The sequence below is a fragment of the Phaethon lepturus genome, unplaced genomic scaffold (assembly GCF_000687285.1).
Source record: "Phaethon lepturus isolate BGI_N335 unplaced genomic scaffold, ASM68728v1 scaffold11778, whole genome shotgun sequence".
NCBI lineage: Eukaryota > Metazoa > Chordata > Aves > Phaethontiformes > Phaethontidae > Phaethon > Phaethon lepturus.
The window spans coordinates 71,938-92,558 of NW_010555556.1; the positions used below are offsets into that span (position 1 = coordinate 71,938).

Sequence of the window (20,621 nt, forward strand, 5' to 3'; positions counted from 1 at the left end):
CAAACAAGATGTCCATGAAAGCCAGCTCTTCTTTATACGTGCCCTGTGATAACATCTACCAGAGCTGGCTAATCCAACAGTAATAGGATTTTTGGTAGGCAATGGCTTGCAGCCTTAATCTCCTCATTGCCTGTGCTTGCTTTGCATTAGTTCAGATGCAACAGGCATTAAAATGACAGTGCTCTGTCAACATCAAGCCTCCCTCCTCCTTGTCTCTGAAAAGCTGAATAGTGGGCTGTTTTAGGAGAAACGGTACAGTGTCATCACCACCTGGCACACTGGTTTTGAATTGCTGGGGGGAGGTAACAATAAGAAACCAACCGTACCCAAAAGAAGCATGTTCCCTCCTAGTCAAAGCAACATGCAATCCTCCTCAGAGAGCACAAATTGGACTTGATGACTGTGCTGATGGGATGCCCAGGCTTGAATCTCTCCTGAACTGTGAGAAAGGTCTATACTGAACCTGGACATCAGTCTGGTGGGGATAGGATCTGAGGGGCCCTCAGCCCTCCCTGGCCCGTGTGCATGGATTGTTTGGCCAGAGCTCTTTCTTGCAATATGTGTTCTTGGGAGCACACTGGTACTAACCCCAAATCCTACTGCTCACCGTCGCTGCTTGCAAGCCTGCTCTAAAGCATCCGAGGGCAAAACAGAGGGAAAATAAACCAAATCTATAACTAAGAATAATAAGCTGCAATTGTTACTGCGTCTGACCTGTCTGACAGCAGAGTGAAGATACCTTCTCAGAAGGCCCTTTGCACTTCAGGACTGACACTAAGTTGAGAGCACAGCTCACACTTTCTTGATTCAAGGATCTCATCTTTCTTCCAGGAGTGATTAATTGGACAGAAAACATTCTGCTTTAGCAGGTGGCAAAGGTTTAGACTGAAGTTTTATCAGAGCTGCTGTAGTGCAGGCTGCACTGCACACAGATAATTGTCTCAGGATTGGCTTAGACCAGAAAAAGGACAGCAAATGCTCCAGTTTTATGAAAGGTCATCATTGTCACCCCTTAGGCTACTAGCCACAGTGGAAGGAAACTGAAGAATCCCATGCACCTCTCCTTCATTGCCGTTCCAGAGGTGCTGGTGGCATGTATAGAATTAAGGCCACCAAGACGATGAGTGGGGTTTGAACTTGGTCCCTAACAGCCCCTTCTAGTGCTGGAGGCACAGGAGCAAGCAGCTGTAGCAGAGGCCCATCTGTGGACCAGCCTCACTTAGGGACAGAGAGTCTTCTGCTCTTACAGCATGGGCTACTCTTTTTCTCTAGAACTTTGCATCCAGATGAGCATAAGCAACAGCAGCCTGTTCCCCTCTGCAGGAGCTGACCACCAGAAAGCAAAGAGCCCCTTGTTCCCTCTCCCCCTTCCCAGGGGCAGCAGCCAGCCCCTAGCCATTAGCATTCCCCTCAGTAATCAGAAACATGCTATTTGGAGGGGTACTTATCTTCGAAGGACTGATTTCTCCAATTATTTTTTCCCAGGAATTGACCTTTGAAAAACATCCTCTGGCTTCTGGCTTGTCATAGCAACTTATAAAAAGGACAGTTATGGCTACAATTATTTAATAAAAATAGAAAATAATTTCTTATGAGAACCTTTTATTTTTTCAACTGTTGTTTCCCGCTTACTCTCTCACACACCTTGGGATCAACCCCCTCCTCCTTTCACCTTTCGTCTCCAGCTCATTCTTTGCCCTTCTGCTTTAACTTTCTTCTTCGGAGGATGGGCACTAATAGCCAGCATCCTCCAGAACAAAGTGGGAACAGAATATATTTAAAATTTGCACTGTGTTATCATAGCAACCAGAATTTTAAAATTATGCAGTTAAATTCCAAAATAGTGTGATGCCAAAATGACACAAGAGAACAAATGTCTTACACGATTATGGCAATAGGGATGGCTACATGAGAAATTATTCAGAATTACCTAATTTTTACAGGCTTAATGAGTCACTCATGAATATGGTCTTGCATGATCATACTGTACTTGTTTCAGCCCAGTGCACTTTGATTCTGTTCCCAACACATCGGTTGCTATGATAACGCCATGCAGCTTCCTGTCCACAAGGTACTTCTCACCGCAATACGGGGGATAATAAAATACGGGATGGTGCATAAACCCAGGTGAAATGAATCTATCCCCTCTCTGGCAGCGTGTCGGAGAGATTGACACATTATGCCAATCTGTTTTCTAATTCCTTCTATTTCTCCTCACTCTCTCCCTTTCTCTTACACTGTCTGTCTCTGTACCTGTTTTTTTCCACACTCTCTCTCTCTCTCAGCACTGACACTTTCATCTTCTCCCTTGGGGATTGGAGATGTCACTGCGGGAAGTGCTTGTCCGCCTCTCCGGCAGCAGCAGAGCCCTGTGGCTTTGACAAACCTCATTTAATTGGGAGGAAGCCAGGAGGGTTTGAAAGAACTGAAACATCCACGAAACTCCTTTTATCAGGCATAATTTAAACTCTGCATGGAAAAAACCCTATATGTATAAAGAAAAGTCAACTTCCCTCCTGCTGTGCGTGCTCCCCTCCTCCCCCCCCGGCACAGGCAGGCTCCTGCGAGATTCCATCTTTTCATTTTTCTAAAAGTGTCAAAGTAGATTTGTGCTCTGTGGCTGGGTGAACAGAAAAGGAATGCAGATGTCTCTCACTCATGCACATACACACAGAGAGCACCTTCTGAAGGGCGGCGGTTTGGGAGAGACGCTAGCTGGCTGCTCCTTCACTTGGGATGTGTTGCAGGAGCCAGAAATTAAGTTTTCAAATAGTTTGACAACACAGTCCAAGAAGGCTTCTTCTTAATTGCCCCTATCTTAAAAAAAAACCACCAAACTAACTAGTGTAGTGAGTGCCCAGGAGGCAATGGGGAATGCGAGGGCTCTCTGGCCTGTTACCTGATAGGAGGGAGCTTTTCCCGGTGAGGAACAGAACCTGTAGCTTGAGACACCCTGCATTTATTGTCAGCTCAGGGCAGGAGAGGCAGATCTGTATACATGCAGCTGTGTGCTTAAAAGAAGGGAGTAAGGGAAGAAGAAAATAAAGCAGGTAAAACTGAAGGAGAACAGGGTACGAGGTACATGTTGTCTCTGAACATCAAAAGGGAGCAGGAGGAGCGGTCCAAGGGAGTTGGGGCTAGCACAACCATGCTGAGCAGCTGGGAATTTGGGACATCGGGAGGGACCAGCATGTGAGTTACACTGAATTCACAGTGTGAGCCAGCCCGACGGAGAGCTCTGGGCCCCTGCGGTTACAAGATGGAGGAGAAGTGACCTGTCAAAGCATATACACCTTCGCTTTGTAAATGTACCATGGTGGCAGCCCATCCAGGTCCCCTTCTAGTATTAACACTGTGATCAAATGGAAGAAAACAGAAAAACAAGCTGTCAGATTTGCAATGGGATGTAAACTTTGCAGCATATGGGAGTCGGGGCGGAGGACAGGCAGAAAAGAGAGAGACATCCGGGTGTATTGCAGAGACCTTCAAAGTACAGAAGAAACTCATAATAAATAGCATGTGAAGTAGCCCTTTCCTGGTGAGATGAAATCGAGAGTTAACTTACCAGCAGGAACCTGATAGAGCTGAGGAGGTAGAGGGCTGAAGAAGCCATGAAGAAGCGCATCTTGTGCAGAGATCTGGCCTCGAGGGAAGGCTGTAAGCATCCTGGAGGCCAAATCCTCTGCTCCTGGCACCCTGCTCAGCCTAGGAAAACAGGAGAAAAAATAGCATAGGAGATGAGCACAAGCCAGAAAGCTGGAACGAGAACTTGACCCAGCCCTTCTCAAAGCTTGAGGCAGAGATAGTGGAGGGACACGGAGGAGATGATTAAACCCACCCCAGCTGTATAACTTTCCAGGACATTTGCTTTTCCATGTGCGTTTGCTTATATTGGAATATATGCATCCAGGATTTCAGCTCAAACTCATGTTGTTAGAGGAATTTTGAAAATAATTTATTATTTTGTAAGAAGAAGGTTGTAAGTAAAAGGGAAAATGCTGCTGGGGGACTACATTTTACATGTCGTTACTGGCATATCAGAGGTTGGTGTTACCAGTTTACAGTGACAATGCAAGTGCACAAAATAACCTGAATGGCCCACTGAGCAGGCCAGAGGTCAAAACTAAAAACTGAAAGAAAATAGCATTTCCCCTTTTCCTACTCTAGTACCAGTAGAGCAGCTAGTTGTAAAACGTGTTGGGGATTCACGGAGATTAATCTGTTTCTCAGGATGAATGCTTTAAAATAGATCTAATACACACACGGTCCATGCCCAGCAAATACCAATGCCAAGTGGCTGCTTTCTAGAGGAACACACAGCTGGGGACAAGGAAGTGGAAGAGAGAAAACAAACCAACAAGGAATCAAATAAAAATAGTCATTTAGTTTTACAGCTTTTACTATGTTTGTTTGTTCTGATCATGTTTCAGCATCAGGAGGCCCATCGGAGCATGGCCTGTTGTGCTTCCTCCCTCGGCCCCTGCTGGTGCTTCCCCTCCAAGTGACATGAGGTGCCAGGATCTCCCTGCCCTGCACTCCCCCTCCCTACACAGGACATTTGACATGCTGACTATTTTGTTTTGAGGAGATAAAATGTAAAAAAAAAAGAAGGGAAAAAACAGGGGGAGAGAGAGATCCTGAGAAACAGGCTTATAAAAGGTATCTGGCCTCACTGTGGTAGGTAAGTGCTGAATTCTCACCTCCAGCAAAACGGTTCGAGCCCCTGCTGCCTTGGGGAGCAGGGATGGGACAGGGAGCCAGAGCATCCAGGCTGAGGCTGCTTGCTAGATCTGCACCACAGGCTGCCCCTGCCATGGCAGGGTTTTACTGGAGACCCTCTGCCCCCTCGGTCCCTGCTGCTCCAGGCTCCCACACTGGGCAGCAACATGGTTCAGTGCTTCCCACCATGGCTCAGGCTTCCCAGTGGTGGCCGAGCTCTGCACAGAGCTCTCCTTTGATTTCTTAATTGGCCATGGAGAGTCATGGCTGAGCGGTCTGTATGAAGCAGCTCTTTCCTTCTCAAGAGCCGAGCATGCCAAGGCAGCCGTTCGGCCATATCGGCATAAGGGCTCTGTAATGCAGAGCTGGAGCTGGCCCACGTGCAGCCCAGAGCTCTGCTGCAGAGGCGCTGGGCCAGCCCGTCAGTCTGGGGCTATAATGGGGTCTGGCAAGGGATTATGGCCAAAAAGCAGAAGTGCCATACAGCAGAGTTACAAGGAATATAGTTATTTCTTTGTTCAGGCTGACAGAGGATTTGTTCTATTCCAGGTCCTGTGTTATCAGGATTTGGGACATGCTGAGCTCTGTGTGTTTCTGAAGACGTGCATGACAATGGCTGGCATTTCAGCAACCTGTGCTTTGCTGAAAACTTGATAACTTCAGCATGTTTGTTCAGCCATTCAGAAGAGTGTCTGGGAAACATAGCTCTGAAGGGCAGCACGCTTCCCTTGAGCAGGGCTGGATCCCAAGCAATGAGCTGAACAGATAATAAACAGCAGTGATGAAAAATGTGGCTACATCCTCAAAGAACATTTGATTCTTGACCTGTGCATGAACACAATCCTGAGGACAAATCCTGTCTAGTTGTTTCCTACATGTCTATAAAGCCTGTTGTGTGCCTCAAAATCAGTATGGGGAGGGGATTCAATTTCAATGACTCTCTGAGCTAGGCAAATCACTTTGCCTGATTATAAATTTCTTTCACTGATACATATATACATTATATATGTGTGTGTGTGTGTACACATATATATGCCTGAAAAATACTCCCTTCTCTTAGCACACTAGGGAGTGATTGGGCAGTGTTGGTGTGCCTGGTCAAGCCGAGGTATGTAACCATGGCCCTAGTCTCATAGCTTTTGGGCACTGAAGAATGTGATTTTTCCCCTCCTAACTAATCACAAGATTATTTCATTGTCTCATGAAAATGCTGTCCTAGCATGTCTTCCTTACCACTGTTGAGCAACATTCCTACAGTCTTGTTTCCAGAAACGAAAATTGGGACAGTTCAAAGTCTGTCTTCAGTCTGGGCAAGAGGGCCTGGGAAAGTACGACCTTCTGAATCGAACCATGTCCCGCAAAAAGCTGCTCATAATGTCATTGAATCACTGCTTATCTGAGAGTAATCACTACTCCTCTGAGAATAATAAACCCACTATGTGCCTACCTCTACTGCGAACTCTCAAAATCAGTTGCTTAACTGATGTTAGATCTGCTTGTTACTACAGAGCCACCCCGCTCTGCCTGAGCTTGCCAAAAGTGCTCATTTCAAGTTAAATGATTGCATAAAGAAACAAATAAACCCAGAGGCGATTTTGACATTGCTGTTCTAGGTAGCTTACCTGTCACAGATGACTCGGAGTCTCTGAGGTCTCCTGGAAGCAACCAGTTCTAGAAAGTGTAATATGCAATCACAGGATTAAATGAAAATCAAGCCAAAAACCATTCTTTGAGCCTTTACGAAAAATCGTGTGCTCAGAATTTCAAAGGGCCCTATAGAATCTGTCGTCTTAGTATTTATAAATATATATTATTCCTATAGGACTTGAGTAGCAGCATTGATGTTAATAAGGCTATTCCAGTTCCGTAACCCTTTCCTTTCATACATCTATGCATATAGACCTGGGGCCTCCTTCTGTTACAATGCGAGTCTTAGCTTTGACTTCAATAAAAGTGGTATCAGTCCCTAAAGCCTTCACACGAAGGAAGCAGAAAGCGGTTTGCAGGCCTGTATCCCCAGCAACTGTCTTGGCTTACCACAGGGCTGCTGAGCTTCACGTATTGCCCTGTGGGCACATGAGGGTTTTCTGCATGGATCTGGCAGAAAGACGGGATGGAGCAAAGGCACTTGGGTCCCACTCTCTTCTTGGCCGCTGCTCTTGCTGTCAATCGCTCACTAAGTTTGTTGTTTATCAAGTTAACCATTTTCATGCAGGCTTTGTACTTACTGATTCAAACATCTCTACCAGACTGGAACTTTGCAGAGTTTGCAGTTTTGGGAAGGCTGTGTTGTTGTTGCCATTTTTCAAGGACACATTTCTAAACATTGTGGAAAATGTAGAGGAATACATTCCTCAAATGTTTTCTTACAAAGCATGAATTTTCTCAGGCTTAGATATGAATGAATGGCTTAGCCTGGAAGATTTCCCCTTAGAGCTGATCAACAGAGACATTTTCTTGCATCAGAAAGGCCCAGCTACATTTTCCTGAGCACCATTTCTGGCAGCAGAGATGAACGGTGCACTAGCTATGGAAAGGAGAGCAGGAAGGGTGGTGTAGACCTCTCTTGCAGCCCAGCCTGGACAAGCATTCCCCACGGCAGTGAGACCACCAGGAGGAAAGTGCCACTGGTCTGTGTCCAGTAGACTCGGAGCTCGGCTGGTGCTTATGCTGCACCGCCTGAGAGCATCTGCCCTTCTTTCCTGCCCAGAAGCACTGGCCACATCATTCAGGGACAGAGGCTGCCGGCTGCGGGCAAAGCGGGAGTCCCTCTGCCTTCACCTGCGTGGCCATTTCCAGAGTGCCAGGCCCAGGGGCTTGGTCACTCAGTGTCTGACTTGATGCACAGACAATTTGAAAAAGTGCAAATGACTGATCTTTCAGCACTTAACCTTTCCAGCAGCAATCTTTCACCATTAAGCCAGGCAAGCAGGTTGTTAAACCTGTCTATCACAGGGTAAGTAACAGTTCACAACTGAAGTGTTCTCCTACACCCTAATACTAAGGTAATTGCTAAAGCAGTAAATGGCAGTATAACTTGGGATGGGATTCATGACTGTTTAAGTACCAGAGCACTGGAATTACCTCCAATATACAGAAGTTATATATTAGTATCTTGAATAGCCCCTTCCCAAATCAGTCACCGAGATTAACTCTGGCAGAACATTCCTGTTGGATCACTAATAACATTTTCTCTGGATCCTCTCTCCTTCATTTTGCCCCCTCGACTGTAATAAAAGTGTAGAAATAAATTGTCTATATTGAGTAGAGATTTAAAGTTTCCAGGCAGAGTAGAAGAAAAACAATTTAAAAAATGGTTTGGAAAGGCATAAGATTTTTTTTATATGAGGTAGAAATTTTTACCTCTTCAAAGCTGGCCAAAAACTTTCAGATGTTGTAACTTTCTGCCAGAAAATTTTGATTTGTGAGATGGAAACATTCCATGACAATATATCAATTTCCTTTAATATTTAATAAAAATGTCAGGATTACTTAAATGTTGTCCTTTAACTCTACTTAAATCTTTTAACATTACTATTCTTTAATGAGTTTAACATAAAAGTTAAAAAAATGCACATTCAGTTGATAACAGCAGGGCAAAATGTTTCAATGATATCTAAGTGAAATGTCACTTTGTTTTTGTGGAGTGCATTTTCAGGATTAACATTCCAAAGAGGAAATAGGATTTTCTTTCCATTACAGATAGAAATATCAGCTTGCTTACTGGCAACAGTGAAGAACACCTGAATTTTAGTATTCACTGTCTCGAGGAAGCCTCTTGACTTAAATTTATCATTTATATAACATGGAGATTAATAATTATCTACAAGGGGTAGTGTAAGAGCCAGTGAGCCAGCTACTGCTGTCCCTGTCCAAACACATCTCTCAGTGGAGAATTCTGCTTGAGTGAGGACTGCCAAACTGGCCACTTTGAGTATACAGAGCTTTGATTATAAATGGAAGATATAAATAAGAAAACAGTGTGTCTCTGCTCAAGGATTTCATGCAGTTAACTAATCCACTTTAAATCAGTTCAGATTAATCTCCTGACTGGCCCCATATAGACAAACCTTTAGAGAATGCTGAGGCCCCATTGTGTCGAGCGGGGTAAGAAGAGAGCAGTAAATATTTTCCCTACTGTAAGATTAAGACCAATCTAAAATTGTAAAACAACATAAACAGCTACTCCTTAAAGGGAAGAGATAAAGAATGTTTGGATATGATTCCAAAAAGTGGATGAACTACTGATTTAATCATCTTACAATGATGATATAGACATAAAATGATGGGATTGTGTAGGGCTGATTGGCTTTTTTAACAATACAAGTAGATCTGAAAGGTAGCGCTTGGGTTTGTTATTTTTTATCTGTATGCAAGGCAGTGTGTGCTAATGAGGAAATCCTTCCTATATGAAAACCCAGGTGGAAGTGGCTAATGAACTGATAATGAGGCAAGCAAGCCAGAGGACAAAAGTTAAACTTTCTTAATTGATGAAGAGAGAGAAAGAGGATGCCAAGTGCTGCTGGATGAAGGCGCTGGGGTTGCAGGCTCATAGAGAAAATTTCTCTCATTAGTGAAATCTCTGTGGCTGCAGGACAGAAGCAGAGCTCTGTCTGTGTGGCAGGCTGGAAACTGCAGTCTGTGCCCAGTGCCAGACAGATAGGAAGTTCCCTACAGCCTGGCCAGCATATATTGCGCATTAGTTACAGTGCTGCTCTTCCCTTTGGGATCAAAGCCACATGCAGTTTATTATGACAATACAAATTTCATCGTTTTAGAATTCAGTTTCCAACCACCCCATTTGTTAAATGAAGCATCAGCATAAAAAGTGAGATTAAAAAAAAGAGGGGGGGGGAAAGCACTCGGAGTGCAGACTTCATCTGCATTCTCAAAACTCTCATTTGGAAGTTTGCTGTTCAGAGCCTGCTGCTTGTTGCCTCCATCTGCTGGTGTCGTTTTGGAAACGCAACAGATACTAAAAATCTGTACTCGGGAGCGGCAGCTGACTCTGGAAAGCTTCTAAATCTCATTTAGTGTAGCAAAGCCTGCAGATACGGGAAAAACTACACTTAATTTAAAAGTCATTGCTGCATCTGAAAAAGCCCAGTGTAAAACCTGTGTCGGCTGAGTGAGATGATACTGCGTGGCATAGGAAACTTCATTAGTCAGCCTGTGCGATAAATCAAGGAGTAAAGCTCACTCATAGCGAGTTCATCATGTTATAAACAAATAAGCACTGTTCCCCACTCTTTGGAATCCAAATGTCAGAAAAAGGAGACAAAAACCAGCTCGGTACCTTGGGCGCTCCAGTGTTCCCAGTTTGGCGAAAGCACTAGCTTACTGTCATGGGCTGTGATTCCTAATCCTTTCCTGCCCTTGACCCCTGCTGTCTAGATTCAAACTTGTAACCATTAATGGGGCTGGATCAAAACACTGGCCTTCTGGTGTCACCAATGGTGTTTAGAGGGGATTTAAACTCCCTGCTTTTCAGCGCAGTGAAATGAACACAGCAGTAGATTAATGCAAGGATTTGAGCTCACACAGCATGAGAGCTTTCAAAAATAGTGTTAACAGAGCTACAACTGCCTCTTTCAGGGGAAGCAAAATGAGAGGAACAGAACAAATGAACAAACACAGGGCAAAGCCTTGTCGCTATGGGCAGGGCTCCTAAGCCCAGGGAGCCAGGGAGTGTGCTGAAATGTGGGGCAGGAGCTCTCCCAACCCTTCATGTTCTGTGAGAACTGGTTCTCAAGCCAGGGCTGGGATAAAACTGTGCTTTCAGGCCCCATGGCTGCATGTAATTCCCTACCCCAAGTGTCTCCCATGCAGAGAGGGGGCAAGATCACAAGCTGCAGGGCTGGCCACGGAGGAGTTGCTCACCCATCCTTCCTCTTCACCTGGGGTCAGGCACAGATTGAGATTTTGGCAAGCTGTAGGCAATGAGCATGAGGTGCATTTCTGAACTTCTTCGTGCAAGAAGACACAGGGGCAGTAGGGTGGTCAAACCCTGCTTTGCACATTTCATCCCGTGCCAGCTGCCCATAGAGGGGGCAGGGGAGCTGCTCTTCCTCCAGCTGCCCTGCGTGGGCCTGGCTCACAGACCCTACAGCCCATGCTGTACCTCCTTTTCAGACTCTACAGCAGGATGTGCTCAAGCCCACAGTAGTGACAGGAAAACATCTTAAAGGTTTCCAGCTTTTATTTCAAAGATTCCTACTAACCCACCTGGCTCAGGAACCCTTCCAGTAACAACTCAGTCTGGGGCTGAGCCTACACTGCTGAATCCAGTGGGAGTTTTGCCATCAACTTCAATGAGAATAGGATCACACCTCAATGCTTTGTTTTGCCCGTGTTCGTTCCTTGCCTCGGGCAGGAACCTGTTTGTTTATTTGCTGCCTGCGCTCACTTCGAACATCAATAGGACTAGCTAAAAGCATTCAAGCCATCAGGTTTGGGGAAGCCTCCAAAGTTTGTTTGCTTATCTGAACCATCCCAGGCACTCAGATTTGCACAACTGTGCTGGAAATAAGCTCAAGAGAGACGGTTTTCTCAGGCAGACTCTACAGCTTCCACTCGGGCCTCAGTGTGTCCTAGGGGGGAAACAGCACTTGTGCTTCAGGGAAGAGTGGGGAAGTGCACTGGAGCATGTGAATGGAAAATAGCTTTAAACAAAGAGACTAATTTGCCTTCTTTCCAGCAGCCCCATCAAAAACTGACTTGATTTAATTCGTGACTAGGGCAAATAGTCCAACCTTGTAAGACTAACTTTCTTCTCTCCGGATTGGTTTTTATAAACCAAGGTGTGAGCCAAGTGCTTCGTTACAGTATGTGGCTGTAGCGGCTCGGGGCCCCTTAGGCAGGCTCCGAGGAGGGGAAAGAGGGGATGCTGCCTCTTCTGCTGGCATAGCTAGTGCCTCAAACACCAGCTCAGCACCCCTCTCCCATGTGTTTGCTAGCATGGTGGCATGCTCCTACAGGAAGGTGTCCTCTAACTCCTGCATTTCTGTCTGCTTCACCCACAAAAGGCACCAGCCACAAAAGGCATCAGCGTCACAGGATCACAGCACAGCACAGGTCAATTCTACCCTACTGGAGTCCGTTAGGGAAACTTTCTATCAATCCTGAAAGCAACTCAGACTTGAAAACTGCTTATGATGACTAGAGTTGTCTTTACTGGAGCTATTTCCATGCTGCTGAAGTGCCTGTCTTCTCCCTCCCAGCCCTGCCACTGGCACCCTCCACAGCAACAAAGGATGGCACTGCTACGCGGACAAAATAGAGCTAAGTGGGAGTCACCACTCAGGGCAGTTCTGGGCACTCACACATTCTCTGGTGTCTGTACTAGTTTCTTTGCTAGCGTAGCCTTAATCCTTGCACTTTTAGATTGTCCCTCTACATAGCATCGGGATACCTAATCACCATCACTGAGAGTTTTTAGCCTTGTATGAGCAGATGACTGGCATAAAAAAAATTCTTTGTGATCAGTTTGTCCCACACACAAGCATTTCTTTCCTCTCGGATTATCCCTCGCAACTTGTAGACTAGCCAGCCAAACCTTCAACAACTTAGAGAAGAAAGTGCTTCCTCCAGCTGTCTGCTCTGTGCTTGCTCCCGATCCAAATTAAACTTGCTGTGGACAGCGACACATTCCCATTTCACGCTGGCTTGATTAATGTGTCTCAGCTAATTGTGTGAAGGATTCCAGTCCTTTCGACTGTGAGACCAGGTTATTGTTCAGCCAATCGCGGCTACCATGTGAAAATGGGGGCTGTTTAGTGTTCATGCACCAGAATCAAAGGAGGGGCATCTTGGACTGGGTCACAGAGCAACACCCACTTCTTTGAAAAGATGTTACTATGCTCTACTAAACCTGTAAACCTCTTGCTCAAAGCACGTCTTCTCCCTCCTCCTCTTCCCCCTGCTCTTTTTTTCCCCTTCCAGATAGACAGGCTCCCCCCACCACTGTCTTAGGGTACAAGTGAGAGAGAATGGCTAGATTGTAGATGGGTGGATTTCACATTCTAGGGTTTTTAATATTTCACTTTTATATTCCTCTTACAGAATGATCCTGCTGAGAGGCTGAGAATGAGTGCTTATCATTTCCCCCTCACTGACACTTGAATGTATTTTCCCAAGAGAAAACATTAAACAAAAAGAGAAAGAGAGAAAGGGGGAGAGAGGGAGAGGGAGAGGGACTGAGCTAGCTTTTCAAAGCATACTTCTCAACCTGCCCACATCAAAATAAGAGACAACTGGCCCTTTGAAGTCCAGGACACAGACTTCTCTACCAGCCCATGTGGAAATAAAAGAAGCCAGCTTTGTAAATCACACAGATTTCTCACCTTGCCCACATCAAAATCAGGGATGGTGACCTTTAAAACTGAGGTTTAAAGGCCCCCAAACCAATCTCCATAAAAATAAGGAGAGTTCAGATAAACTGTGTCTCCAGGTACCTGTCACCTTTTCCAGTCTAAACCAGGAGACATCAGTCCTTTGCACTGAGTAGTGGAGACTAACTACATTGTCAGTGCTTGCAGCAATGAAATCTTCCATCAGCCTGACATAGACCCAACGCTCAGTGAGGCAACTTTGCCACACGTACCTTTGCTTGTATTCTAGGCCAATCCAAGTGTTGTTGTAGGACCTACAACTTAACTATCGTTAAGTAGCTCAAGGGATTTAGTAGCACTGAAGCACAGGATTTTTCATAATGAGAATTACTGACCCAAAAATTGAGTGGCTAGTGGCTCAGAGAAAAAGTTGTCATTCTTGTGAGCTAAATCCTACCTGGGTTATAGCTGGGGAGCTTGGAAAGCCCTGGCCAGGTGTCCTCAGTTGGGAACCCCAATACCTGTGCAAAAGAAGAAAGAGAGTGAGAAGAGCAATAACCTTTGTCTGCCAGTAGTCTGCCTTGGTGTGGAGCTGGAGGAATCGGTCTCGATGGAGAGAGACTGGCTTTTACTGCAAACCAGCACAGACTCACACTGCGCGGGCTGGTGCTGGATCTACCACTGCATATAAAGGACACTGACATTTTAGCACTTGATTTTATAGCAGAAAGGGTCCTGCTGAGATTGCATGTTGTTGCTGCTGGGAACATCAGCGAAGGCATATGCAGCTTCACTGCCAGGTGCCACTCCTGCATGTGTTTGCCAGCCCCTTTCACCACTGAAGGTGTCCTCCTGCACCAGAGCTGCACTGGGGACTTATTCTGCCCACTTGCACTGGCAGCGTGCTCAGCCGCAGCCCAGGCTGTGAGCTGTGATAGAAGCCCCTGCCTTTCTGAGGTGAAAAAGAAAAGCTGGCAGACAGGTCTATTGGCAGGTGCTAGAAAGCAGTCCAGTGTCTCATCCTGAAGGGTCCAGAGCTTCAGCAGTGTCTTTGGCCTTTACTGTGAGTTGTGGGCTTCGGAAGTAGGTCCTCACTGAGCAAAGTCTGGGCCAGTAAAGCCTCCTCTAACCTCATTGTAGTCACTGAAATGTGTGAGATCAAGCACATCTGGATTTCTGAGCTGGTTGCAGTTGCATTTTTTCTACTGTTATTATTACGACCTACTGCATGCAAAGTGCCTTGTGCCTATTGACAGGGACGAGTTATTCATGGATGAGAGGTAAAGCCACATATTTAAAAGAGATCACAGCATGTGATATGGTATTGTAAATGAGTACTGCTAACTCTAAGTATTCCAAGCTTATAATCCAGACAACCCCCAAAATTATCAGATATCCTTAAAAAATGGTGAAATTTTAACACGAAAAATGTCAGGGTTTTTAATTCACTTTCTCTTCTCCAACATTAGATTTGTCTCACATTAATTACATTTAATTACACTTTGTCTACACGATAGACAACTCCTTTTCCTTAAAATGAAAGCTGAGATATATGATATGGGGAACTTGGCCTCACAGAAACTTGTGATACGATTGCAAGAAAACAGGCATCAGTAAAAAATGCATTAAAGAAGGAAAAAATATAAATCCTGGTTGTTGCAGTTGTTATGCATCTGGTAGCTGATTGTTTTTCTCAATCACAGTTGGGAAACAGCTGTGAGGACAATTACAGTTACCTGGAGAAGACAGCCACAAGCAGGGACTGCATCTCATGGCTGGCACATATTAGCATGGTGATCTGTGGGGGGAAGCAAGCTAGGGTGGCTTGCTGTGGCCCATGTTTCCAAACTGCTGGACTCAGGCTGCCACAGCAAAGACCAAGGGGTAGGACCGTTGTCTCTGCTCACCTGTAAAATCAGTCTTGAAAGCTTGAAAGCTCCCCAAGGAGAAGGTGTCTTGCAGCGTTCAGCCATGTGAGGATGTTGGAAGGTGGCTTGCACTGAGCGTAATTTGACAGCTCTGGATAAGGATACATTCTTGCCTGGTGTCTGTATCATGGAAGTAGAGCAGGTCTGCCCAAAGCAAACTCTGTGTGCACAGAAAAGAGAGTTGGAATCTGAACCTGAATCCATAATTTGCTCTCTTTTGCCTTCCAGGAAGCCACAGCAAAACCTCTAAAATATTCTGCATTGAAAATCCAGGTGTGTGTTCTGAAGTGCCATCCCTGCATTCATCTGGACCCTCATTCTTCAAGGTTTCTTGTGAGCCATTGGGCATCAGTCCTAAAGGCATCAGAGGGAGCTGGGGAAGTCCAGTATACATAGTAAAATCATACTCTCCAGGGTCAGCTCAGCACTCTGCCTCTCTTTGGTAAAGAATGTGACAAAATAGTTATTTGTACATGCTTGTACTTTGCTGCATAAGGCTTTCAGCAAATGCTTAAATTTTGCTGAGTTGAGGTGTGAAAGCATTCAGAGCACCAATCACTGAATGCCATATGAATATGGATTTATATTTATCTTTTCTAAGTCTTTTCTTTACAGAAGATGCTATTCTAACCCGTGAATTTGGATCTATTTTTTAATTTCCCAGGTAATGGAGCAGGTGATTTTTACTTTTTTCTCTTCCCCCTAATGAGATTCCTTGCCAAATCAGACAATGAGTTATATTTATTTAATCGAAATTAATTATACTCTGGCGATTTTTTTATCTGTTGTGTTTCCACCCTAAATCTAGCTATTAACTCTCTGGTCCATGCTATCAGACGAGGCAAAACAGCTTTTCTATACTTGCTACTCTGCCATGCTTCCCCAAGCAGGCACTTTTTACTGTAGCGAAAGGTCTTGGTCCAGCCCAGTTCAGTCCAATTTGGAAGAGGCACAGTTTCAGCCAGAAACATATTTACAATGCCTGTATTTCAGCAAGTGCTTTAAGTTGGTATAAATCATTATCCTCTCTCTCTGCCCTCTAAACTGCCTGCTTTTCCTGTGATGAACCAGCTGAAGCAATCAACCTAGCTGATCTTGCTTAGTTTTGTTGGGAAGCTGTATTCTGTGTTTTATGTAGAGAAGCCTTGTACTCATTCATTTGGCACCTGTCACGTGTTCGGCTCAGCCACAGAAGCACGCTGGTGGCACGCTGCAGCCTAATCCAGCCCACATGAAGTCCTTCTCAGCACAAAGTTAATTGATAAGGTGGAGCTTTTGAATGTAAAACCTGTGCTTGATGTCTTGAAATTTGAATGATGGATCTTAAGTTTGTCAGGTTTGCTTACTCTCCATGCCGTGAGAGAACTGGAGGCACTGCAGTTCACATTCACTCAGGCCATATTTCCATAACCAGCTCTCCTCTCCTAAGTAGCTCCTTTCTCTTCATCCCCCTTCCCGTTTGGTCCTGCTCCTGCATCATCCCTTCATGAGTATTACTGGTCATTAGTCCTACTGTTTGTGCAGCCAGGTGATGAACTGGGTAAATAAACTGTTCTTATTTAGAGTAACCCAGGGAGAAAACCAAGTTAGAGGCTCAGGTAGCCCCACAGTGAGGGGTGACACAGGAGCAGGAATGAGCAGCAAGGGATAGACATGAGGGATGGAGACTGCTTAAGGTGGCACTTGCCTCTAGAAGAAATGTTGGTGAAATAGTGACAGTCAGTCAGTCCTGATGATTCAACAGGACAAACGCATTCACAGAATGGAGATTTTCCAGCTATGTATCGATGCGGTGTTCGGACCAACAGTCCTACGTGGACATAAGCATGCTGGGTGATACAGACTCATGCACACAAATGCAGACCACCTCTAAACCAGTGCAGAGTGCCTGTATCATTAGTACATGAAAGGAACTGACTATTAGAAAACAGTAGGAATCCCCATTCTGAACCTCACAGTCAGCAAAATATCTCAAGTTAGGCATCGAAAGCCTCTAAGGAGCTTTGAAATCTTGGCCTAACACAGAGCCTCATTCCAGGCTGTATAATAACATAAAACCTTCTGTGAAAGGTACTAATTATTTCACGGCTCTTAAAGCTTCCTCATGATTTTTAAATAAGGGGTTTTTTTTTGGCCTTCTATAGCACAAATCCTATTAATCATGGTATTAGTTATAATACCAGAGAAATGATGATAGGGCTATAACCCTCCAACTGCAAAACCACAGGAAATATATCCAGAGATTTCAGAGCTGTAAGTGGAAGGATACCCCTTCATTCACACTCTGGGAAATTGGGCCCTGCCCTGGCTTTGAACCCTCTTAATTGGCCAAATTTGGGTTTTTTTTCAATAATTCTTTTTTTTTTTTTTCCTGTACTCTCTAGAAAGAGAAATTCAGCATTTATTTAAATGGACTGAACTCAAGTCTAAGAACTGGACCTGTCTGTCTTTTTATTGCATTCTAACTAAAAGCAGAAAGGAAAACCCTACCAGGCAGGAGTGTTTCTGGACGAAGGTATTAAGAGGAAAAAATCTGACTTAGGACTTTATAGCCTCAAGTCTATGTTTTTCACAACTTTCCAAATTTCATTTTTCTGTACTTTCTCCTTTGAAAATCCACGTTTGGGAAGCACTCTATGCAGAAAAGTAAATCCCTGGGACGAGATGTGAAAGGACAAACACCTACAGCAAAACCCAATAGGAATCTATAGGCTCACCTTCCTTTCAGTAACAGGGTCAGCAATGAGCAGTGAGGAACATACAGAATCTGCCAGCGCTGGTGACTGCCTCAATTCTACCAAGCTGCACTAAGGACGTGGCTCTGTGTTTCAGTTTCCCCAGCAGAAAAAGTGGCTTAAGAGGCTCCTAAATATGTCTGCTCTCACTCACTCCTGCCTTTATAAAGTAATTTCACACTTTCCATTATGCCAAAGCAGTCTCTAGGGCTGCACCATAAACTGGATGATACAAAATGTTCCAAGTTAAAATGAAGAAGGATCCCTGAAAAATCTCAGGGTCTTGCCATTTTCAAGGTAGTTTAAGCGCAATATTGGAGCGCCTTTGTGAGACTATGGTGTGCTGTATCCTACAGTAAGTAAATGATTTAACAAGAAGGAATAGAATTTGCAGTACCTGCACACCTTTTATGCCTTCTTCAATTTGATGTCACTTTAATTGGCTTTAAATTTTTGATGAGGTGAAAAACATCAAAGGAAAGTCATTTAATTTACTCCTGTGTCTGTAAGAAAGTTGCCAAATATAAAATGGGTCACAAAGTCTGCCATGAACTTGGCAGATGATTGGACCAAATTATTTCTGCTATTCACAGGACCTATGCTTAGGACTTCAAAATTAAGTAGGGGGCTGAAGCAACAGATTCTTTTTCTCTCCCATTTCAGGGTATATTTTACTCACCGCCCAGCTGCTGTTCATGAGTACCATAAGTTCCTGCAAATATTGGCTGGCCGTGCACCATTTCAACAAATATACAGCCTGCACTCCTGCAAGAAACCCAAGGTATTAACTCATTCATGTACGTGACATATATAATATGATTGTTGGGATGGGCAGGGGAGAAAACAAGAGACGTGGTTGTTGGAATGGAAATTTAGAAGTCCTGATACGTAAATGTGGAAATCCTGATATAAGCTGTAAACCCTACGTATTTTTCAGCTCACGTCTGAAAAGTACCAATCTGATGTGTAGCTATTGTATACCCACCTCATGTCATCTAGTGAGAGTGTGTGTGAAGCAAGGCAGGACCTGGGATGTCTGTATATATGTAAATAAATACAGGCTTCAGTGAAGGCTGATACACCTCTAGTCTATGGTGGTAGGCAGGATGTAGTACTGTAAAAAACCTTACCGATTGTGGGAAGTCAGGAGAATTTCCCTTGGGAAGGGCCATCTTATGGCCCTTGTGCAAGACCCATTCCTTGTCTTGCAGCACTGTTCTAAGCACTTGCAACTGGTCTGGCTGCAAGTTGTATGTAGTATCATTAACCTCATCCAAGTCCTACAGATTAAAACACTTGAATTAAAAAGCTAAGTCAGATAGAATGGGAACAGACTAGAGATTCATCACGTTCACATCCCTCCAGGATTTTATAAAAAAATAAAGCAAAGTTCCATACAAGTCTGTTCCTATCTCATTTTTGTCATCAGCACCATCCACTAAAAAACCCCCACCCTTCACCAGCAAGACAAGACAGGTGATATCCTTGGAAAAGAAGCCCACTAAGCACCATCTTTTTTTCCAACACCAAGCCATTTGTTTCAGGTCTCTTTCAATTTATCCTGTTACAAACACATCTAAAAAAGATGGTCATGGCAGAAGCCTGTGGAATGCTAGGTGGTTTTCCATGAGAAAAAGGTGCAAAATTGGAGTGATAACAGTAGGAAAGATAAACAAGGAACTACTACACAGTAGCTGAAGGATACATTAGATGCAAAAAGAACACAGAGGCACTCACCACTAGAGCAATTTTTCCTAGGAACAATTAGCTCTTCACTGGAAAACTGAAGGCAAGATTTCATAGCATAAAGAACATGGTGACAACCGCAAGTTAAAGTATTCTTATTTTTGTCCCATCCCCTGCTCTGCACTTGTGCCAAAGCAAACCAGACAGCTTAAAAAAACAATCACCAAACCCTGAAAAAATTGCTTAATTTTACTAAGGTGGATTAGTCCTGCTGGCAATAATGATGAGATAGTTGTGGTCAGGGTAGACTTAACTTATTTGCAAGTATTTCCATCTCATATTGTATGGTGTAAAACTCTGCTCACTTACTTTTTAATCTTTTTCCTCCAAACTTTTTCTAGGTTTCCTGTCTTTTCACTAAGCCCCATCTCAGCTTTTCAGGTTTCAATCTCAATCTTCTTTGGTTATAGCAAATTTGAGTCCTTTAACCTCAAATGTTAAAAACCCAGCTTTGCCTAACAGACTCTGAAAGTATTATTTTCACTTGCTGAGCCACAACTAGTAATCTCTTCTGGTCATCTGTACTGCTGTGTTACCCTTTGCACCTTGTTTTTGCAATACTGTAGATGCTTTTCCCACCTGGTTGTGGTCATCTGAAAGCCTGACATGCAACTCATCTGCGGTATTCATTTTGGTCATCCTTGCACATCAGGTGATGCCAAGGCTGTTTGCAGATCCATATCTAATGTTGTTCTCACAAACATCTCTGCTGCACTTTCCCTTAGCTTCCTGTACCCTTGGTCTTGTGAGCTTAGCTCCTGACTTGCCTAATATGCTCTTACAGGGTCCAGGTGTCATGAAACTTAACCCACAGCTTTTGTGACGTAGATTTTCTTGGTGTTTCATAGCACTACCACACCACTAGGTATTATTTGGGATCCTACAGATTGATTCTACTGAGACCAGTGTCATACCAACCCTCTATTTTCACAGCTGATGTACGTCCCCAAATGGCTCACCCTATTTTGCAACCACAAGTGCTACCATAATCCACTGATTCCATTGCACAAGTTTAACTGTGTATGGTCAAAGCAATTTAGGTACTCTTGGTTTGTAGGGAGAAGAGAATCAGCTCTATGTGTTTTTGGAGCAAATGATCCTGACGTTCACCCACAGTTTGGGTTCTGATATCCTAGCTAGAAACGGCCATTAGACTGGCAACA

General features: G+C 44.3%; 1 protein-coding gene across 1 annotated transcript in view; it reads right to left on the minus strand.

Moving 5' to 3' along the window:
• Positions 1–20,621, minus strand: part of CDK15 (cyclin-dependent kinase 15) — a 35,884-nt gene that overhangs the window by 1,931 nt on the left and 13,332 nt on the right. The window contains 5 exon segments of the mRNA XM_010292201.1: positions 3,566–3,705; positions 6,342–6,390; positions 13,507–13,570; positions 16,176–16,194; positions 18,403–18,477. Coding sequence (XP_010290503.1) covers positions 3,566–3,705; positions 6,342–6,390; positions 13,507–13,570; positions 16,176–16,194; positions 18,403–18,477 — 347 coding nt within the window.